Below are 24578 nucleotides of genomic sequence, written 5' to 3'. Positions count from 1 at the left end.
TTTGTGATATCAAGCCCAAGCCTCTTCTCTGTCACAGACTTGGTGGACTTGATGGCGTCCGCAAGAGAGTAGTTATCTGTGACTCAAACAACAGCAGTATCGACAGTATCCATGAACATTGTGCAAAGAGTCCCAGTCCAAAGTCCCAGTCCAAAGTCCAAAGTATTAAAGTGCTCTGCTCCAGGGGCTGCAGGCAGCAGCAGTCTCTACGTCTATATTAAAGTGCTCTGCTCCAGGGGCTGCAGGCAGCAGCAGTCTCTACGTCTATATTAAAGTGCTCTGCTCCAGGGGCTGCAGGCAGCAGCAGTCTCTACGTCTATATTAAAGTGCTCTGCTCCAGGGGCTGCAGGCAGCAGCAGTCTATATTAAAGTGCTCTGCTCCAGGGGCTGCAGGCAGCAGCAGTCTATATTAAAGTGCTCTGCTCCAGGAGCTGCAGGCAGCAGCAGTCTCTACGTCTATATTAAAGTGCTCTGCTCCAGGGGCTGCAGGCAGCAGCAGTCTCTACGTCTATATTAAAGTGCTCTGCTCCAGGGGCTGCAGGCAGCAGCAGTCTCTATTAAAGTGCTCTGCTCCAGGGGCTGCAGGCAGCAGCGGTCTATATTAAAGTGCTCTGCTCCAGGGGCTGCAGGCAGCAGCAGTCTATATTAAAGTGCTCTGCTCCAGGGGCTGCAGGCAGCAGCAGTCTCTATTAAAGTGCTCTGCTCCAGGGGCTGCAGGCAGCAGCAGTCTATATTAAAGTGCTCTGCTCCAGGGGCTGCAGGCAGCAGCAGTCTATATTAAAGTGCTCTGCTCCAGGGGCTGCAGGCAGCAGCAGTCTCTACGTCTATATTAAAGTGCTCTGCTCCAGGGGCTGCAGGCAGCAGCAGTCTATATTAAAGTGCTCTGCTCCAGGGGCTGCAGGCAGCAGCAGTCTCTACGTCTATATTAAAGTGCTCTGCTCCAGGGGCTGCAGGCAGCAGCAGTCTCTACGTCTATATTAAAGTGCTCTGCTCCAGGGGCTGCAGGCAGCAGCAGTCTATATTAAAGTGCTCTGCTCCAGGGGCTGCAGGCAGCAGCAGTCTATATTAAAGTGCTCTGCTCCAGGGGCTGCAGGCAGCAGCAGTCTATATTAAAGTGCTCTGCTCCAGGGGCTGCAGGCAGCAGCAGTCTCTACGTCTATATTAAAGTGCTCTGCTCCAGGGGCTGCAGGCAGCAGCAGTCTCTACGTCTATATTAAAGTGCTCTGCCATGTGCCTCACTTCCTCATTAAACTCCCCTCCATTCTCACCGAACAGTCTTTGTCGGGGACCATGAACACGTACCTAAAAGAAGGAATGAACTGTTTCACAATTGCACTGGGTTTCTTTGTGCGCACATTGCTAACAGCACTGAAGGATACGTTTGTGCACAGTTGATTTGATTTGATTTTATTAGGGATCCCCATTAGCTGGTGCGATAGCAACCAGCTAGTCTTCCTGGGGTCCACACACAAAAAAACACAAAAACAATCACCATTGCAAAAAAACTAAATTATTAAAAGTCAGTACACACAATGCATAATGAACCTACTGTAACAATTAATATAGCTAAAATTACATTAGTGTAAAACAAAAACAAAAAACCACTTTACAGTGTTAAAAACAATTTAAAAACTATTTAAGATTCTTTTTAAAAGTGAATCTACTGTAAATGCAGCAGAGGTTCCGAGGCAGGCCATTCCACAGAGTTAATGCTCTAAAAATAAAAGATCTCCCCAGAGCGCTGGTTCTAGGACCTGGCAATTCAAGCTGCCCACTACTGGAACCTCTAGTGTAACCTCTAGTGTAACAAGTTGTTGTTGTTGTACACAAAAGTTACAGTTTTGCAAAAGTCACAAAATAAATCCCACATGTTTTCATTTGCTCTTGTCGATGTTCTCCTGTTTTCAGTCATTTGAGTCAACCTCAAATTAATAAATTTGTGGGCTCAAAATAATATTTTGTGGCTTCAAAATAGAAATATCGCTCTCTCTCTCCTTTGTTCATTAATGTTACCTATCTCTCTCTCTCAAAATAGAAATCTCTCTCTCTCCTTTGTTCATTAATGTTATCTCTCTCTCTCTCTCTCTCTCTCTCTCTCTCTCTCTCAGCAGTAATTATATTCCTTTATGTGGAGCATGTTGGGCAAACAGCAGGAGGAGAGAGACTGAACGCTTCACAGAGTCACTCTGACCCCCACAGAGGTCACATAGCTCCCCCTGACAGCCTGTCCCACACACACACACACACACACACACACACACACACACACACACACACACACACACACACACACACACACACACACACACACACACACGCGTGTGTGTATATATATATGACCCTCCAAAAATAAGAATTTTCTTATTGAAATAATAACCCAACATTATTCATTATGAATCTACATTCATCAGTTATTCTCAAACAAGGATGTTTATTATAACTTTCAGAAAACCTATGTACCTACTTAGCTCTCGTCTACCCAGGAACCGCTGCGCTTCTCGACAAGGCTCCATTTGTCCCGTATGTCATTGTGGCTCACTGGTGATGTCTCACTTAGGCAGAGTGTATTCATCAACCGTTTAAATCCTTCTCTTTCTACGATATTGACGGGTCTCTTTGTCCTGAGCAGTGAATGAGACTACTGCATCAGTTATGACTCACGTCCTGTTATTATCTGTAATGGGCTTTTATCATCATAGAGTAAAGTTATTTTTTGTTGGACGTCGGTGGTTGATGTGGATAAACCTAATAACTGAAGGAACCGGAAGACATTTTTAAGTCAAAGATGGATTCCGGTCCTCTTTGAGTGATGGAGATGAAATGTGGACTGTTATGGCAGCTGTAGCTGCACGCGATTGCTTTGCATCCCTGCCACTTCAACCCCTCCCTCCAGAGCGCATTTCTTTTTCAAAAGCTGCCTTTATTGTAAGCAAAACTAAAAAAAATCCCCTGATACCAAAGAATGTGGACATGTTGGTGTTCCTGTCACACAATCTAAAGCAAGTTGAGCCTCATATCGTTCACGGCTCCAGGTATGTTAGTTTGTGTTAATGCTTAGACCACAGAAGCTATTTCCGTTAGGTGTAATTCATTATCTCGATTTGATTGGGTATGGTTGTTTATTTAATTTGATCAGTGCACACTTAAAGTGAAGCACACATTCACGAAGTGTATTTATTGTGCAGGCAACAGAAGCAATCTGGTTAAGTATTTAAGATTCCATGTAAAGGTCTAGACTCTATACTGATACTATTAATTTGTTATTTTCATGAACAACTGATTTCACTTTGATTAGGCCTGTACAAAGAGGTTATTGTGTTAGATTATAAACCAATGTATTTAGTGGATTGCCCTAAAATACTCAAAAAACGTGAGCAGGGTGGCTTGTGTCCTTCTCGATGCTTTCCTTTTGCAGCGGTGTGGTGTAAATGTTATGAAGTTGTGGTAGTTTCGTGCCAATGGTTTCTGCCGCTGTCTTTACAGGGAGAGTGAGAGAGATAAAAGTAGAGGGAGAGAGATGGAAAAAGAGGAGAAGAAGAGAAGGAGAGAGTGGAGGGCTTATTAGAATCCTTCTGTCACGGCTCCCTAAGCCCTGTGCCTTAGCTTCAGCCTTGTTAGCAAGAGAGGGAGAGAGAAAGAGGAGAGAGATAGATAGATAGAGAGTGATAGGAGAGAGAGAAAGAGAGAGGTATAGTAGAGAGGGAGAAGGAGGGATAGGAGAGAGAGAGAGAGAGAGACTGCGCTGCATATACATCTGTTGCACAGCAGAGGTTGTGTTTGTCGTTCTTAAAAGGTTACTTTGTTCATGGAACCCAATTTCAACATGGCGGAGGATTTTGAGTGGGATCAGACCGGCACACAGTCTGCTGCCCCCCCTCCTTGAATATTTCCTCCACACAAACCTTAAAGGATCATACCGGTCTAATTCTAAGTCTGTGCCAATTGTCTACGTTAACCCTCTCCTTCACATTATTCATAAGGTCTGTAGTTAACCCTCTCCTTCACATTATTCATGGTGTATGTAGTTAACCCTCTCCTTCACATTATTCATGGTGTATGTAGTTAACCCTCTCCTTCACATTATTCATGGTGTATGTAGTTAACCCTCTCCTTCACATTATTCATGGTGTATGTAGTTAACCCTCTCCTTCACATTATTCATGGTGTATGTAGTTAACCCTCTCCTTCACATTATTCATGAGGTCTGTAGTTAACCCTCTCCTTCACATTATTCATAAGGTCTGTAGTTAACCCTCTCCTTCACATTATTCATAAGGTCTGTAGTTAACCCTCCTTCACATTATTCATGGTGTATGTAGTTAACCCTCTCCTTCACATTATTCATGAGGTCTGTAGTGAACCCTCTCCTTCATATTATTCATGAGGTCTGTAGTTAACCCTCTCCTTCACATTATTCATAAGGTCTGTAGTTAACCCTCTCCTTCATATTATTCATGAGGTCTGTAGTTAACCCTCTCCTTCACATTATTCATGATGTCTGTAGTTAACCCTCTCCTTCACATTATTCATGGTGTATGTAGTTAACCCTCTCCTTCACATTATTCGTGGTGTCTCTCTGCACGCAGTCAGCATAGTTCATGCGCTACCCATTGAGCTACACAGGGAATGGAACCACAAACCCTGGTAGTGTTAGTGCCTTGCTCTACCCATTGAGCTACACAGGGAGAAATAGCTGCTATTGTATATGTGCATGCATCTATGTACACACACACACACACACACACACACACACACACACACACACACACACACACACGTGTGTGTATATATATATATATGTGTGTGTGTCCCCTTGCCCATGATCAAGCTTTGCACAAAGTTTGGCCATGGATCGGTGAATCAGTTTTAAAAGTTATGCGCCTTTTTGTTCTAGGCCACTCACACTGCCACTCCCTTTTTTTGCCAATTAGCATGAACAGTTAGTCAACTGTGCTTTGGGTCATGAACAACCTTTCCACAAAAGTTCTTATGCAAGTCTGTGAATCCATTTAGAAGTTAAGGGCCTTTTTGCAAAAGGCCACTCCCATTGCCACGCCCACATTTAGCCAATTGGCATGGACACACAAACGCACACTTGACTTGATCTTCATGCAAAATGTCAGCCTCCTAGGGCAAAAACTGTGGCTGCTAGAGGATGGGGAATTTGTGGACCAACCAACTGACCGACAGAGTGACCTATAGAGGTGCTGCTCACAGCTAAAAATACGTCTCGCATGAGCCACATTGGGCCACTTGTACCTGCAGTATGTACATAGCCTACATTTAATTCATTTTCAACATTCAATTGATTTGGGTGGCGCAGCGGACCCTGCGCTCGTCACCAACGCATGAGACACCTGGTTCGACTCCGGCTGTCTGCGTTGCCTCCGGCTTGGGCCGGCCATCATACTAACTCAATTGGCAGAGTTAGCGGGTGGAAGTCGATGGGTGGTAATCTGGACGTTGTGGACAGCGACTCCTACAGGTCGGTTGGGGGACGCCTGCACAGCAGAGACAGGAAAATGGCGGGGGTAGTGTGAGCCTCCCATACGTTACACCTCGCCAAATGAGTCCGCGCTGGCAGGTGAAAAGATGTGACCGGCTGCCTCCACATGTATCGGAGGAGACATGTGATGCAAGGCTTCTATCCTCTCTACAACCGGCCAGTGGGGGACATATGTGAGCAACGTTCAATACAGGGGAGGGAAGAATTGGCACGGCTAAATTGGGATGGGAGAAAAATTGAAAAAGAGGAGAAAAAGTGGATAAAAAAAAACATTCGATTGATTTAATAACTCAATATTCTTGTTAGTGGCTTGTCTCACCACATATCCACCACACAATACATATCATACATGTTACAAATGGCATTACTACTATGACGAACATAAACATTAGGATGTCACTATCCTCTCAATGGTGGTCTATAATCAGTTACTTTGAACATGCGTAATGGAGGATAAACAACATAGTGGGTAAAAGCTTTACCCCAATATTTCTGACTATGAGAGAGGAATTGTAGCAATTTATTCTGAGACATCCAGTAAGAAGAGATAGAGGGATAGTGCAGGAGCTCAGCAGGAGCTGATTAGGAGATGGAAACATTGAGTAATAAAAATGACAAGCGATGAGAGAAGATGAGAGGTGGTGCAACACTGTATCCAGGATCAATATGACAAGACTGGTCATTAGGGTTTGGTACACTACGCAACTCTGTACTTTTAAGGGTACTGGCCGAATTATGTTGGTACTACAGAGTCTAATTGTCATAGACACAGACCAGTGCGGACCTTCAATTTTAGAAGCTATGACTATCTATCTATTCAGCCCTGCGTTCGACAGCCCTGTGACAACTCCTCTCATGAGTTGCGTTGTTTCAGTCGTGCAGTCGGTGTGTGAATGTGTGAATGAATGGGTAAAATGTGAGTAACAAATTGTAAATATTACGGATGTCCGATATTATCGGCCGACCGATATTATCGGCCGATATCGGCAGTAAAATGTGATATCGGAAAATATCGGTATCGGTGTAAAAAATTTTTTTTTTACATTTATTTAACCTTTATTTACCCAGGCAAGCAAGTAAGAACCAATTCTTATTTTATTTATTGTCAAAAGTATGCATGTTGGTTTAATTCAACAACAAGATATATGTAATGTTAATTTTTACTTTTTTAATTATCATATTTTGCACAGATAATGCTTACATTTAGAAAGCCTTTTGAATGCATCCAGTGAAATTATTAATTACCTGAAATTATTCCGTTTTTTTGGGGGGAAACCCTGCATATATCGGTATCGGTTGATATCGGTATCGGTATCGAAATTAAGAGTTGGACAATATCGGAATATCGGTATCGGTAAAAAAGCCAATATCGAGCATCCCTAGTAAATATATAAAAAAGCAGCCATTTACCAAAAGAAGCAGTCATTTACATACTCCCAAACATCTCAATCTATTCATATTAATACCAACTATTGCCAAAAAGACCATATTACTGAACCGTAAAAGACAGAACCAAGGTATCCATAACCCACTGGCCATTCAAATTTAGAAAATCCTACTGCTTATTCCTCTTTCTATAATACCTTATAGGCAGTGGCTTAGGAGGTAGAGCGGTCATCTGGTAATCGGAAGGTTCCCGGTTTGATTCCCGCTCCTCCCGGGCAGTGCGTCGATGTGTCCTTGAGCAAGACACTTAACCCCTAATTGCTCCTCATGTGCAGGTTGGCACCTTGCATGCTCGTCTCCGCCATCAGTGGGTGAATGTGAGGAACAAAATTGTAAAGCGCTTTGGATAAAGCGTTATATAAATGCACCATTTACCTTCACCACTGATTCCTCTTTCTACAATAACTTCACTGCTCATTTCTCTTTCTACAATAACTTCACTGCTCATTTCTCTTTCTACAATAACTTCACTGCTCATTTCTCTTTCTACAATAACTTCACTGCTCATTTCTCTTTCTACAATACCTTCACCACTGATTCCACTTTCTACAATAACTTCACTGCTCATTTCTCTTTCTACAATAACTTCACTGCTCATTTCTCTTTCTACAATACCTTCACCACTGATTCCTCTTTCTACAATACCTTCACCACTGATTCCTCTTTCTACAATACCTTCACCACTGATTCCTCTTTCTACAATAACTTCACCGCTCATTCCTCTTTCCTCAAATGGCCCCTAATATATGACTCGCATCCATACAATAATTATAAGTATTATTTTTCTTCTACTTATTTTTTTCCCCTTTATGCTCGAACAAACATGCCAGAAAACATGATGTACAGTTTGCCCCATCAACCTGGTTTTATGGTCTTGTCTGTCTTGTCCCTCATCCTTTTGTATGTAAATATGTATATAATATATAAAGAATGAAGTCTGTTTTTTATTACTGATGTATTGTTGTGCTGTACTTCGTATAGTGTAATTTTGTAATCATGTAAAAAACAAAACGACATAAGATATTCCTTTATAGATCCCCTTGGGGAAATTCAGGTGTCATAGCAGCATGGGGGAGAGGGGAGGTACAGGTGTGGGAGGGGTAATGGTAGAAAGACATAAATATAGGCAATCAAATTGGATCTGAATATAAAAAAAATTTGAGAAAACAATGAATAAAAATAATAAAGTTAAATGATTTCACTCTGTAGGCATTAGACAGATGTTTAATACAAGAATAAATCATTTGACTATCTACACACTGTGGTGTGAAGCCAGAGTCGGAAAACAAGGCATTTATGCACAGGGGGGTGTGTGTATGTGTGTCTCCATCTATCATGTCTGTAATAACATAGCAGACTTAATTTAACACCTTTTAAGCCCCCCCGCCCCCCCATATCTGTATGTGTTTCAGTGCCCGGACTCTCCCCCTCTCTTCTCTTCCCCCCCCCCCTTTCCCCCCCACACACACACGCACACACACATACTCCATCCTTGACAAGCTGTTCACCACTGGGCTAATCAGAGGCGAGCTAATTAACCCCACAGTGCAAGCATCATCCACATTAGCACGTTGACCTTCGCTCCTACCTTGTCAAAGCCAAGGGGCCACATGGGGACACCCCCCTCCCCTCCCCTCCCTTCTCTTTTTCTTCCACTCTTTAAAAAGATATCCCGAGGAGAAATATAGTTTGGTGTGTGTGTGTGTATATATATATATATATATATATATATATATATATATATATATATATATATATATATATATTGTATAGTTTGGTGTATATATAATATATAGTATAAACTAAAGTTACTTAGAATTTTTTTTTCAAACTACTCATCCACAATCCACATTATGCAAAGCAATACAAAGTTATTACAAAAATCACATGACAAAATACAACAGTCACATGACTGCACAATATACCGCTCAGTTGAGTTTATTGCGAAAGCTATAGTGCACACTTGTCATTTTAATAGCCGCCTGGCAGTCGGATGTGAACCAACACTAAATAACCCTATAGGAGGTGTAGTGGGTACATCATTGTTGTTTCCGGCCGGTCCACCTCGCTTGAAATTGCATTGTATTCCCAATGGACACATTTCTAAATTGTCTCGTTTAAAACAAATAAAGCATGAACGTTGGCATGGTGTACCTTTCTGTGTCTATTCATCCACAATCTATAGCTCAACATGAAACAATTCGCAAGTAAAATAATTACGTATAATTTTATTTCAACCAAAAATTATTAAACAATGTTAGTAATAGAACGGAACTAATTTTGTGCAAGAATGGAAAGCTTGCCAATGTTCATGAGGCAGAATTATTACAATAGCCGATAATACATTTTACCAATGATAAATCCCTATACGGGTGGACCGCGTGGGAAACTAAAGTGATGTCAGACTACACCTCCCTATATCTAATCTGGTTTCTTCACAGAAAGAAGCAGTGTAATTTTTTTTGTTGCAAGATATGTATAGTACTTGAACGTGCACTTTTTTTAGACCATTTAACAACTTGGTCAGAACAACGATTAAAGAACGAGTCAGCTTGGTTGTGAGAGCAGGATCTCTTCTTCATATAGCCCCTTTCAGACACACACTGGACTCCTGACCTTAACCGCACGTACGTCCGAACGCAAAGATTCAAATGATTCCGCACCGAGTTCACCCTCCCAGCACCCGAGTCTTAAGTCTGTGTAATTACAAACTGCGCTCATGTCTGAACACAAGCAGATCATTGTCCGCAGTATTCACACGGCGAGCGAGTGGGCATATTGGTTAATATAGACTAACCATGTTCCATACACAACAATGTTGGTTAATATAACCATGTTCCATACACAACAATGTTGATGTTGATTAATATAGACTAACCATGTTCCAAACACAACAATGGTGCGTACTGCTGGCCTTTTCCCGCTGATGGTTAAATTAAAACGTATGGGTTGTGGATAAAATATCTATCTATATATATTTAAAGGGGAACTATTTAGCTATTTCTTAAATTATTATTATTATTATTATTATTATTATTATTATTATTATTATTATTATTATTATTATTATTATTATTATTATTATTATTATTATTATTATTATTATCTGTTATTTCATTCTCGACCAAGGACAAGACACACCAGGCATTACGTCTCATCAAGATTTGAGCGTTTGCAAGGTGTGCCCAATATGTTATGTTGAGGTTGTCCTCATTTACAAGATGTCGAGTTACATGCCAGTTAAATAACTATTTGAAATGGTGATCTTCTGTACACAGGTGGATGAGGTAGGCTTTCCGTGTCGTGCCCTCACTCTACCTAGGTGCCGCGTCTCGGCTAAACTAAAATGTTGCCTAAAGAATGTCCGAACACATCTGTCATGGAGAATTGAATGCTGTTACATGTCTGAAAAAGTGAACTCCAGGCAATCCCTGCACCCGATTCTCAGCGCATTGTCCCAAATAATATGTCCGGCTTAAGACGCATGAGCACTGACCAGTATCTCACAGTTCTTGTTCCTTTAGACAAAGAAATAGTATGACGTTTCAGTTAGGGATGTCCCGATCGCCTTTTTTTTGCTCCCGATCCGATCCCGATCATGTGATTTTAAATATCTACCGATTCCGATCGTTCCCGATCCGATCTTTCACATTAGTAATCAATGTTGACGCATTTGTGTCAGAAACTGGCGGAGCAAGAAGCCCCTCTGTTGCCTATAGTCCGGGGCGCGAGCGCGGCGGCTCTTGTTATTACATTCATATGTGCTTCATATGAGAAATATTAAAAGTTTCAATATATGTTTGCACATTAGTATACATTCAGTGTTCGACTTACGTAATGATTAGCTCCATTCTGGTCTGAAACGCCGACGATAATCCTCAGTCACACAGCAAATAATTGCCGTTATCTGAAAAGTTAGTCTGAAAACTCCGCCTCCTGCTGCTTCATGAGTTTTTCCTCCACGCGAAATGTCCTCCTTGCAAACATTGCAATTGCTGTTGGACTGGCTTGACTTTCTATTTTAAAATGCTTAGTTACAAACCTCTAGCAGCTGCTCAAGTCAGTGGATAACCGTGTTTCGGGGAGCAACGTGTTGTTGTGATGTGAGCGTCTAAAATTAAAGGGAAAGTGTGTGTTGCAACGGTGTAAAAAACTAAGGCCTCCGTATGAGTTTAAGACGTGAACATGGTCATGTTTGTTGAAAAAAAAAAAAAAAAAAAAAAAAACTTTTTTTGACTGCCGATTTTTATTAAAAAAAAATCCCGATCCCGATCCTCTGAAAAGCACGTGATCGGCGCCGATCCCGATCACGTGATCGGATCGGGACATCCCTAGTTTCAGTAGTTAACTACACCTCAAAATAGGAAAAAAAGGTCATTAACAACTACAATGAAATGAAAAATGTTGATGTTTAATTAGTTGAACTACCAGCAAACTACTGCAAAATGTAGTTAAACTACTAGTTAAACACTGCCAAACACCTGTGCTTGGATTGAGCGCATGCCTCTTTGCCTTATGCACTTGATTTTCCTAGACCGCTATGTACGCATTTCAATGAGCTGATGAAAATCACTCCATGGTTACTGTCATAGTGTCCTAGGAGTTCTTCCACTATTCAGTGTCTATGGAGCAGCTCCAGGACGTATCTCTTGATGACATCATCACTAGAGTGTCGTCTCTCTGCTGTGCAGCTTAAGGAGAAACTTGTTCATCTTCACAGCTCAAAACTGAGCTGTTTAATATCGTAGATATAACGTGAATTTCAGGGTGGATTTTCCCTATAACCCAAGATAACAGCGTATTGGAGAGTGACATCTGTGCCCAATTAGTTGAGGACCAATGGGAATAACGTTTTGTTTGATCGGAGATGGGAAGTGTGATCACTTTTCAAATCAATGATCATGTGATTGGATGGTATTTTCTATGTCAGCCACCGGGGGCGCTGATGAGTCGGCAACAACATTCATGGCAATGGAGATGAATGGAATTCTTTTACACGAAAAAGAAAATAATACACAAGAAAATGCAATTTTCACAATACACCCAGGCACACAAGGGAACAAGACATGATCGTAATCTTTCACTCAACACTTTAACTAAAATATATAGACTCCATGGTTAGCAGCTTGCTAATCTCTCTCTCTCTCTCTCTCTCTCTCTCTTTCTCTCTCTCTCTCTCTCTCTCTCTCTCTCTCTCTCTCTCCACAGGGAACTTGGATCTGACGGGCCCAAAGCAGGTGTTCAAGGCAGAGAACAACCCCTGGGTGACGCCCATCGCTGACCAGTTCCAACTAGGCGTCTCCCACGTTTTCGAATATGTCCGTTCCGAGACCTACAAGTAGTAAGTCAAACTCTACACGTAGTGAGTCAGACTCTGTCTCATAGAGAGACCTACACGTAGTAAGTCAAACTCTACACGTAGTAAGTCAGACTCTGTCTCATAGAGAGACCTACATGTAGTAAGTCAGACTTTACATGTATTACAGAGCAACTGATCTCCTCGAGCCACGGAGGAAAACGATTATGCCTCGATCCAATTATCAAGCCAGAAGAATTGTCAAGCATTCACATATTCATAAACACAGAGACACAGAAACCTCCCCAGCCGAGTGTTGTGAATAGAGGGGTTAAATGAATTGTACAAAAGTGGAGTAGGTGTTGATTAATGTAATTATCGGCAAAAAGATCAGATAAGGCATCTTGTAGTTTTTGATAAAAGACTGTCATGGAAGCACTGTGCTTCTCTCCAGTTGGTCTACGCTAGGGCTACAGGCAATCAAGTAACATCAGTAATTATCGTGATGACATTCGCCACAATCATTTTTTGCAATTGTATTATTATGGGGGGGGGGGGGGGTGTACTTTGATAGAAAATAGTTCCTAAATTAATCTGTTCACAACAAGGTCTGAGGATTATCTTGAGTAACCATTTCATGATTTTCGGAAAGAGATTGCATCTTCTTGGGGCTTTGAGTGCCATTCACCTTATTTTGTACTGGAGTGATGGCAGACATATATCCACAGCAGATATCCCCCAAAACGCAATAAATCACACCGAAACTAACCGGATGAATAGATAGCAATCTGGGTAAGAGAAGACATTTTTATTTATTTTTTTGTGCTGCCTCCTTTAACACTTTCAGTGCCCAGCAGGGGGCGCACATTTAGTGCTTGAATGCCCACCATCCACTGCAATGTTAGCATTAATATCGCCTAATCTATGTTTTAAATTATAAATTATGTGTCTAACCTGTCCGTCGCATTACCAATGACTCATTTCCAGTCAACATTGTCGAAGCGGATTGTTTTTTTATCGGTTTATTTCCGTTTTATAGCATTTTGAAAAGCCCTCGTTTTCACAAAAAAAATAAAAAGATTCCATGATAATCGCCCTGTACTGTAATATTCTAGAACATTGTAATTTTTCGGCCTATTTATGAATCGTTTTTAAATAAACGCTAGATTATCGATAGTATATGTGTACGTGTGCACGCTGGTGCCGCACGCTGAAAATCGTTTCTCTCAGTTCCTGATCGCTCTTACAGTCAAACAGCCATATCACATTATAGGGGAAAAGCTTATATCTCCGTGAAAACGGGTCTGATTATCCTAAGACTGGTAAAATAGATTCCTAACCTGAGATCAGATGGTATCCAAATGGATTATTCCAATTCCTGATCGCCATTCCAAAAATCGATCCTTTTATTGATCCAACGTGTATACTGTAAAACACATATTACACGCTGTGCTGAGGGTCCAGAATGAATCTGATCGGCTCCGGTTACATGCATGAGAAGTAAAATGTGGATTCCGGAGTTTTTTTTTTCTCATCCATTTTCATTGAGTCCAATCCAAAATGGTGCATTACCATCTGGGGCGCTTTTTTCACATCTGAGCGTCTGGCGGGGCAGGGTTACCAACGGTAGACTCGGTTGATGAAATATGAATTCAGATTGCTAATAAAAAAAAATGAACGAGAATTCTCGTGATGGGCATTCAAAGTGTTAAACAAGTGATTTATGAGTAACTTTAACAGGAAATTACATTAGTTGTATGCCATTAAGTAGATGACATTAAATCTTACATCGTTTTTACACATATTGACAGATTATAACAGTGGCAGAGAATGTGCCGGATCTGGTCAAATATGTCTGTCCAAATCTGGGAGGTCCAGGATCCTGTCCCGGTAAGATCCGGCACACAGATAGCACGGGTGCCACAGACGGGAAACACTTTTTTAAGAGGTCCTACGTGAGAGAGTGCAGCGGTGTCTGTTTTAAGCCGTCTTGCTTTCCAGACGGAAGAAAAAGAGCGGTCGATCCTACTTTTAATAACGGGTGCCATGTTGTTTCACCGACTGTCTTTTTACAAGCAGAAGGGGGAAAGGGAGATGGTGCAAATCCCTCTGTTTGAATGCTTTAAACTGCTGCTGAGCCCTGGAGCAGCCTGCGGAACTGATCCCCCCCTCTACTGTGTGCGCGCGTGCGTGCGAGAATGTGAGCGTGTCTCGAGATTATTCTCGGTTGTATCTGGGTTCTCTGTGCGGCGACGTTCTTGTGTCCTGCCTGCCTCACTTTGCTGTTGAATCCCTGCCCATAATCTCCTTCCTTGTTGTATGTCCACGGGAGAATTTGTTCACTAAACCCCCCCCCCCCCCCCCCCGCCGTAGCGATGAATCCGCAAGCGGGGTCCGGGGCATCCCCCCAAGGGGCCTTTCAGACATCCCCCCAGCAGAACGAGGAATATAAATGCTACAGTATCCTGCTCATTATTATTGTATTCACTCACACCGTGAGAGAATGTGTAGGAATGACTATTCTTATATTAGGTTTGACTTTCTCCACTGTTAATCTCACCCACCTACAGTATAGACAGACGGATACACATTTAACTAAATCATATTGAACAACAGAAATCTGACATAGTGGGATCTGAGGGACACATTCTTATTGAATGGGGGGGGGGGGGGTTAGTGGCCTAATTTGGATATTCTTTTTGAAAACTTAGAAGACACAGTATGTAACTTAAAAGGACTCGGCTGCTTTCAGAAGAGCTTTATCTTGATAATGTTGTCTCTGATAGGTTGCCTAAGCTAACGGATTGCTGAAGGAAATATATATTCATACCGTATTCCGTGATAACATGACAATACATACAGTATCAATTCTCTAAACCGGGAATGTGGTGTAAAGTAGCCGAAGCTGTAATAACTTACTCAAGTCAGTGGAGATCCGGGGAGCAGGGGCGACAGTGGCTCTTGTCCTAATAAACTAACCTACACTGTAACACGCAACACTTTGATGAACATTGTTACTCAGCTGATAGAGTTATACCCTTCTTGCTGTCTTGTCGCACAGAACTTGTAAGTCGCTTTGGATAAAAGCGTCAGCTAAATGACTAAATGTAAATGTAAATGTAAATGGCTCGGGAGGTAGAGCAGTCGTCTGGCAATCCGGAGGTTCCCGGTTCGATTCCCTCTCCTCCCGGGCAGCGTGTCGATGTGTCCTTGAGCAAGACACTTAACCCCTAATTGCTCCCGATGAGCAGGTTGGCACCTTGCATGGTTGCCTCCGCTGTCGATGTGAGTGAATGGGTAAAATGTGAGTAACAAATTGTAAAGCGATTTGGATAAAAGCGCTATATAAAAAAGCAGCCATTTACCATCCGGTTAATACAACTTATTAACTCGGAATGAAAGTATCAATACAAAATAGACAGAGTATGTCTGGAAGACTCTCACGTTGGGTAACTAACTAGCTACGAAACCCGGAAGGAAGAGACCTCACTCACATTTGGGGGACACTCTTATAGAAACGGGAGGGGGGGGGGGCAACAATATGGGACTGGGGGTTGAGGGGACAAAGTTTTATCTACCACAATTACACTCGTTCTTGCACAGTCACAACCATCTCCGTCCCTTAGGGAGAGTTGTGAATTTGAAGCTTTATTTGTTCCATTGTGAAAGATCTGTAACGGGGCCTAACAGTGTTCTGTGAGGGGGATTTTTTTTTGGATGGATTGAAATGACAATTGTGACAAATCGGCTATAGGCTTTTTAAACAAAGTGAATGGTTTAAAAGTTTGGTTGCTTTTGCACTGCCTTTTTCCCACACTGCCCCCATCAGTCATGGACGTTGTTGATTAGTGAAGTCGTGACGGAAAGTGTCTCAAACTGTCCTCGTCTACTGTCCTCCTCTGCAGCGGTCCAACAGGGACGATGGAGGGCTTGTGGTGACGACTCAATAGTGTCTGCATCTGTTACCATGCTAGTGGACACCTGTCGATATTCATTTATGATTAATTACTCCCTAGACACAGTGCAAACTCTTACAAACACACACACACACACCCTTGTTTCGTTTGTCTCTGTACTGGATGTCTCACTCTGTCCTGTCTGTCTCTGTCTACTCTTTCTCAAATTCAAAGGTGCTTTATTGACTTGAATGTCAAATAATTAACAGTGTTGCCAAAGCAGTTTACAAATGATCATGTAAGAAGTAAAACAAAACAATAATAAGTGATGCAAATGATAAGTATAATACAGTACATATAATACAGTACAGAATATACATGAATAAAACCAGATTTGACATTAAGTCACAACGGTCCCTCGGGCTATGGCCTGCTGACACATACTGGGCACACTGGCGTAACTCTCTCTCAATGTGTGCCGGGGACAGATTTGGGGGCGTGGCGAGTGACGTCGATGGGGGGGGGGGGGGGGTTAGGGCCCGTAGCCGCATTTCTGCAGACCCCTCTCTGATTGGTTGAACTCTATTTCTGCAGACCCCTCTCTGATTGGTTGAGCAAAGCCCCTCTCTGATTGGTTGAGCGTGCGCATGCGCATGAGCCGCGACAAGCTCCTCCAGAAACTCCTCCAGAAACTCCGTTAAGCTCCAGAGAGAGAGGCTGAAAACCCACAGTTCTTGCCCGACGGATGGGAGCGAATCCCGGATCCGAGGTTTCTGATGACTACCCCCAAAACACGGAGGTTGCGAACGCAATTTATACGCATGGAAGTATTGATTACGCCATAACGAATCATTAAAAAAATATACCGTTAACTGGAATATGTTGTGTGTGTGCCTTTCTGAATATGATTTGGGAGGGTTATAATAGAAGAAAGACAGTGTAAACAATATAACGTTATGTGAATAAACTGCGAAATAATAACTAATTCCTTGGTCAATAGAAGTCTCTGTGATACTTTCTGAATATGATTTGGGAGGGTTATAATAGAAGAAAGACAGTGTAAACAATATAACGTTATGTGAATAAACCGCGAAATAATAACTAATTCCTTGGTCAATAGAAGTCTCTGTGATACTTTCTGAATATGATTTGGGAGGGTTATAATAGAAGAAAGACAGTGTAAACAATATAACGTTATGTGAATAAACCGCGAAATAATAACTAATTCCTTGGTCAATAGAAGTCTCTGTGATACTTTCTGAATATGATTTGGGAGGGTTATAATAGAAGAAAGACAGTGTAAACAATATGTTTGACGTATTTTAACACACACCTATAGGCTGACGACCCGAGCTATTATTATGCAAAGACAAGTACTTTAGCGAGTGGGTACTTGGCCCTTGCAGGGCAAGAATGCGACCCCCATCTACTGCTCTTTGCATAATAATAGAACAGGTAGTCAGACTCAGCTCTTTGGACGGTAAAACGTGGGGGGGACACTATCCGCCGTCCTCGGCGTCAAATACGCCCCTGACTGGGCAGCTAGTGCAGCAGTGGCTCCCTCCCCAAGGAGGACTTGGGTTTGTTTCTCCTCTCTTAATGGAGAAAAGTTTAGGGTTCTTTCAACGTCTGACTCATGAATGTTTTTTTCCCCCCACAATGTAGGAGAAAGTACACCTAATTCTCAACCTCGCCTGTTGTACAGTAACCACATGTTTTTTAGTCTCTTGGTAAAACCATGTTTTCCTATGTCTGCCTTTCTCAATGGCATTGACCCTGTACCTGGTTAGCATCACTCTCCCGCTCTCTCTGTCTCTCTCTCTCTCTCTGCCTGAGGCCACACAATAAGGAGCCACTCATCGCTTATTGGTTCAGATATAGGCAAGGTTTTTCCTCAACAGCCCAGAAACCTCCATTTTTTTTTTTTTTTTTATGGTTTGATAATGTAATAGAAAATGCCTGAGGACGTCAGCTAGTATTATAAATAAAATATCTAGTTGTCTGGTGATATATATGTCGAGCAGACCTTGAGTCGGCCAGGCAACTAGATTTCTTCTCTTGCCCAAATTCTGGGTCAGTAATCCCAATTTCATTCATTCAAATCCGTCTCTGAGTCCTACCCAGGGAAACCGCTGTGGCATTGTGGAAGAAATTAAAACGGCATCAAGCACTTTCAGGAGCTCTTTTAGAGGAGAAGCAATATCCCCCCCCCCACACACACACACATTTGAGCAGTAATTTAAAAAAAAACGTACCTACTGTAGATTTGGAACATGTCACATATCTGGCAGCACAATAATATTGCCCCATGTGGGAATAGTAGTATTTGGTTGGACTTTGGATGTCCATTCGTTCACTTGCAGAGTGACAATCATGTGAGAAACGTCATTTGAAAGTGTTTCTGATTAAATAAAATGTTTGATTAGCCAACAAAATACTGTAACTAAAAAGAGTTTGTTAAATATGTATGATACACCATGAGAGAGAAAGGTGTGTGTGTGGTGTGTGTGTGTGTGTGTGTAGTTAGTGTTCTAGTTCACCATTAGACATGTTGTAACAGCTCCACTATCCAGTCCTCTGACACCTCACTGTCTCACCTCACTACATGTTCCTCACTTCCCTGTGCTGGAGACACACACACGCACGCACGTTCTATTTTCGAATGATTACGTTTGCATGTCCAAGTTAAAAAGAAACGCAGTTTTGGCGGCAACGCTGAAAGGGTGTTTTCGTTTTGGAAACTCGCCGAAACTCGCCGACAATGGTGCCATGTAATTTGCGCGAGCCGGATACGGAGCCGTTCTGCCCAATGCCCATGAGACCGACCCCAAATTCTCCCCTGGCTGGACCTCGACTCCGTCCATTAGTCCAAACATCAGAACTATTTCTGGGAGTCACTTGCAATATCGCGCTATAATTAATATAATTTGCTGTCCTCCTCAGATTGCTTATTCATGTGTAACACGCACGGTGTGCTGATCAGGAAATAAGATAATCGATTTTTGCCATTTCAACTATTTGTATCAATGGCTTGCAATGCTTCTAATACAACACTAGGGGTGAAGGGTTTGAAAGAACATTTGGGGGCATGATCCATTGAGCACATACCATGACCAGCAGCCAGGGCGGGCCCTGTGTATGTTTTATCAAACAGATGCCCTGTGTAACTGAGGGGTTACAATACCCTGACTGTATTAAAGATTGTGATAGATTAAACCACTACTAGTTATGTACTTTAATTACTGGCCATACAGTACATGAATATATATGATGAACACCCACACAAGAATACGGCATTGACACATAAAGTTCTATTGGAGGGTTATTTATTATTATTAAGCAACGTTAGGTTACAGATTGAGAATTAGGCTCGCGCTTGTATGGCGAAGAACATATACGTAAAGTCAGTCAAGAGCATAAGTCAATGAGAATAGTAGGAATACTAGGATGGGTCTAAGCTGACGCCACCTGTGGTATAGCAATTATATGGGCCACACCGGTACCAGCTGGAGACACTGGGGGGTTCCCTCCGGGGTGTAAGGCCGGTAGGGGTAGAGGAATGTTCGGGTACAAAGTCTGGGTCAACGAGGAATAACGAGGCTCCAGATACAGGAGCCGGTGCATGTACTCCCTTGATCAGCAGACAAAGCAACAGTTGTAATCCAATATGCTCGATAGCATTGACGACAGCTAGCCAGCCCCTTCCAAGAGGCGGGCCCGAGTGGTGATCCTCACGGGGGTAAATCCCAAACGACAGTGGAATCAACGGTGCTCTTCTCCAGTGGTCACGGTCCCAAAGCAATATAATCCAACCAGAAATGGTTCTGCATTCGCCGGTGTAGATTCTCCTGTGTACATATCCAACGGTTCTCGCCTAGGACTCCTCGGGTGTGGGCACGGATTTAGGCCGCACAGCCTGGATAAGTGCACTAGCTAAATACACGACGAACCGATGGTAATGCTGGTCACTGAAGAACTGTAGCCGCACGATACACTATAAATGATCGACTATTACTTCACATTAGATTAAGTCGAACTCAACGTTACTGCGTTAAACTCTGACACTTTAGCATTCTATTCGCACGCGGTTCTCAATGCTCTATTTAGCTGCAAGGTTGCTCACTTCACTGCACGTTGACTCGTGGTGAAGGCATTAAGGTTTTGGTAAGACTACTGCTGTTTACACCTGCGCCGTATTTATACGTAAGGTGAATATCTAGTGCCAACCTCAGTTCTTGTCTCGTATTACTACGCAGACTCTGGGCATGTACCGACATGCCCGGAGTTGCCTTTGAACTTGCCGTTGGGGGCTTGGTCGTTGGCGCCTGGGGTCGCTGTCCAATAGGAGAGCGAATATTACTCTGGTTTGTACACAGGTAAAGGGATATTCCGTGTATATATACAAATAATATACAAGGTATATATCAAAACGATAAATATATATATTCAGTTTAATCTGACCCTTTGCAACAGCCGCCTCCTAATTAGTCCGCACCTAATTAGTTAAAGCGAAGGCAGATTAATAGTCCTGTCAACTACTCAATGTCTGTTGTGGGGAGTAGGGCAATCTACAAAGTCAGTGGGTCATGATCGTCATCAAGGGAGTCAGGGAGCCTTGGCAACTCTATCAGCCTCGCCACGGGTCGGGTGTAGCGGTGAGGCAGGTCGGCCCTCCTGGGTATACTGGGCTGTGCTCGCCACTGGCGACAGTCTGGTCGAGTCCGCTGGAAACGACGTACTGCTTCTCTTCCGTTCAGTATCCAATAGCGACGTCGGATCTCAGCGAAGACTCTCTGCCCCAGCGTGGTGCACATCCTCGTCGTATTTCCTTATGATGAGCTCGGTGACCTTGTGTCGGCTGTTGAGGACTATAGGAAACTTGACGTCATCCGTTAAGTCCGGGGCTCGTCTCAGACGACCACCCACCCTGATGAGGCCATGGGTGTCGCGCTCAGGGGCCAAGTGGAGCAGTCTGCTGTCTGACGGGACTGGCTTTGATCCCTGCAGACAGTCTAGCTCGTCGGGGAACGAGTCTCTTTGGGCTCGCTGTAGCAGAAGGAGTTCTGCTTCTTCGTAGTTAGCTGCATTAATGTCGGTAGTGGGGGGAACCTCAGGGTGGTGCCACAGGAATGTCTTTAACTGCGCACTCTCAAAGGTGGGGCAGTCGTCTATGTTAGGGTCAGTGGGGACTGGTGTGTGCGTCAACCCACAGAACATAGATTTCTTGATCTCTGCCTCCTCTTGACTAGCCTCCCGAGGGGTGTGGTTAGGCCACTCTTCTTCCGGGAGCTTGAGGAACTCAGGACCGTCACTGTAGATATTGTGACGTGTGAGGTCATCTAGGGACATCCCCCGTGTGATGACATCTGCTGGGTTCTGTTTCGTGTCCACGTACCTCCAGCACGCTGATTCTGTTAAGTCTTGGATCTCTGTGATTCTGCGGGGGGCTATCCTTGAGCGAGCCAGGATGAAGGCTGTGTGTATTTCTCCTCCCTCCTCTCGGGCCCGCAAGTAAGCCACCGAGCCGTAGGCCACTTCTGAGGCGTCGCTGAAGACGTGCAGGTCCATCTGGCACGTCTCCAGCCGCACTGTGGGTGGGAAGTAGCTTCGGCGTATATTCACATTTTGGAGCGAGTTGAGTTCTCTCTCCAGGTGGAAGCGAGGTGGTCGGGTATGGGGTCGTCCCAGCCCTGTTCCTTGTCCCACAGCTCTCGTACAATCATTTTCGCCCTGGTGGTGTAAGGTAGGATACACCCCAGCGGGTCATATTGCCTTGCGAGTGTTCTGTATACGCTCCGTCTGGTGGTCGGCAGAGGGGTCGACCTTCCCTGCTCCGTGGTCAGGGGTGTGTATCTGTAATGGAGCGAGTCTGTTTTGAAGCGCCAGACTAGTCCTAATGTCATTTCTTGTGCTTCACCTGGGATGGTCGCCATCCAGGTCTCGCTGCTTGCTGCCTTTGTCTCTGGGGAGAGGCTGCGAAGTACTTGAGGGTCACTGCTGGCCCACTGCCGGAGATCAAAGCCGCCTTTGATCAGTGAGGCACGGAGCTTGAGTAGGAGGGCTTCGGCTTCTTCTGGCGTCGAGACGCTTTGCAGACAGTTGTCCACGTAGAAACTCCTCTCTACACTTTGTCTGACCTCCTCGTCAGCTTCAGGGTCTTCTGTCGCATGTTTTTGCAGTGCAAACGTAGCACAGCATGGGCTGCATGTGGTTCCGAAGGGGAGGACCTCCCATTGGTAGATGGATGGTTGCTCATCCCCGATCCTCTCTCTCCATAGGAACCGCAGCAAGGGCTTGTCCTCTTCCACTAGTCGCACCTGCAGGAACATCCCTTTGATGTCGCCGCTGATGGCCACCTTGTCTTGGCGGAAACGTAGTAACACGCCTAGTAGAGAGGGGCCGAGTGTTGGGCCGGGCAAGAGTTCTTTATTCAGATTCTGTAGTCCGATCTGGTAGCTGCAGTTGAATACAATGCGATCCTTGCCGTTGTGGTGGACCTTGTGGTGGGGCACGTACCATGATTCGGTCGTCTGGTCGGCCTCTTGAATGTCAATTTTCTTTATGTGTCCCGCTGTGATTAGCTTGTCAATCTCAGCGCGGTACACAGTGGCTTGAGTGGGGTCTTTGGCTAGACGCCGCTCGGTGTTCAGTAGATATCGCTCTGTCGCTTCTTTTGAGGCGTGGAGGGTGGGCATACCCTCTCGCCTCAAGAGTGGAGTTGCGTATCTCATCACTCCATTGACCTCGACTCTCTTTGTCCTCTGCTCGAGGAGGGTTATGGCATAAGTGTCTTCCTTTGATCGAACGAGTTTCTTTTCATTCTTAAAGGGCATCGCGTCTAATGTCCATAGCCTCTCGACGTGCTGTAAGAGGGTGGTGTCTTCTTCTTTTATTCTTGAGTGGAGGCAGCGAGTGGCTGCTGGTCGGTTGGAAGACCCGGAGAGGGGGCCTTGTAGTGTCCAACCTAGACGGGTCTCGACCGCTGCTGGACAGCCTCTGGGCCCGATGTGGACCCGGTCCGTTGGGACGATGAGGTGTGCGTGGTCGGATCCTATGAGCAGGGTCGGGGTGGCGCCGTCGATGAGCGGTATAGGTAGTTGACGTAGGTGCACGTATTTTTCCATCAGCTTTGGGATGGGGTAGGTGTACTGTGACAGGCCTATGTCTTGGCTGGTGAAGGCGTTAGTAATCCTATACTGCTTCTCGGGCTGCCCGACTGCTGCTATCGTGAAGGAGACATTTTCACCCTTTATGGTCTTCAGGTCTCTTCTGATGGTACGGATTGTCATTGTTTCTTCGCTCCCCCGCAGACCCAGCCGGGCTGCGGCGGATGTGAGGAGGAGTCTTTTCTGACCCATCGTCTAGGACGGCGTAAGTGTCCATGACCTTGTCCTCGTAGCTTAATATCACTCGGACCACTTTCAAGAGCACTCGGGAGCTCCCGCTCTTCGCAGGGTCGATATACATGACGTTCACTCTCGAGCTGCTTGGGGGTACGAGTTTCTTCTTGTTGCTGTCATGTAGGACATCCAAGTGGGCGCCGTCGCACTTGCTGCATTTCTTCTTTAAATGGCACTCGGCTGCCATATGGCTGCGCGCGCAGCGGAAGCAGCGGCGGTTGGCTTTGATCCACTGACTCACCTCGTCAGCGGTCATCTTCTTGAAAGTGTCACATTGAGACAGCCAATGTTCCTTTTCACAGTACTGGCATACAATCTTCCACTTCCCCTTCGTCGGGGGGGTGCTGTGGTTCTTGTGCTGCGGCACTGACTCGGCCTGGTGCATAACGGTCACTGACCGGCGGTTATCATTAGATCTCCGAGGTCCATCTCTTGGGCTTGGTCCACTCCACACGAACGTGTCCAGTCGTAGGCTGCTGACTTCCCTTGCGAGGAAGGCGGCCAGGTCTAGGAGGGATGGCTCGGGACCGTCGGGATCACGGTGGTCTCTCTGCCGCCGAAAGCGCTCTTGGCGGGCTGGAGGGAGCTTCTCCAATATTCGTTCCACATTAGAGTTAGCATATAGTTCATATCTCCCTTTCTCCTTTTGGGACCCCAGGATCCCTACCAGGGATTGTACCTTGATAGAGAGGTCATCCAATGCTCTATTGTCTTTGGCTGGGGGGAGGCGGTCGATATCTCTTATTTCTTGTATCACGTAGTCCCATATGCGTCCATAACGCTGGTCGAGGGCCACTAGAGCCGCGGAGTATGGGGTGCTTGAGTTGGAATATGCCAGCGCTATATTATGCGCTCTGGGCACCTTGAGATGCTTGAGGAGGATGGCATATTTGTACGACTCATCAGGGACGTCGGACATCATAGTCTCCAAGCACATCCGTAATTCCGTGTACTGTGCTCTGTCCTCGTGCGTAAAGTCTGGGAACGTCGGTGTGCCAAGGTACGATGCCATGGATGGCTGGCACATTGGTGAG

At 44.4% G+C, this 24578-nt stretch overlaps 1 protein-coding gene across 2 annotated transcripts in view; it reads left to right on the top strand.

Moving 5' to 3' along the window:
* rsu1 (Ras suppressor protein 1) overlaps window positions 1-24578 on the top strand; it is a 98119-nt gene that overhangs the window by 43972 nt on the left and 29569 nt on the right. For both annotated transcript variants that reach the window (XM_084326605.1, XM_084326606.1), the window contains exon 8: window positions 12161-12293. In XM_084326605.1, coding sequence (XP_084182731.1) covers window positions 12161-12293 — 133 coding nt within the window. The remainder of the gene's footprint in view (window positions 1-12160; window positions 12294-24578) is intronic.

This window comes from Notolepis coatsorum (genome assembly GCF_963971535.1).
Source record: "Notolepis coatsorum genome assembly, chromosome: 12".
NCBI lineage: Eukaryota > Metazoa > Chordata > Actinopteri > Aulopiformes > Paralepididae > Notolepis > Notolepis coatsorum.
The sequence above is the reverse complement of the archived record's forward strand: the minus strand, read 5'-3'. Positions and strand labels throughout refer to the sequence as shown.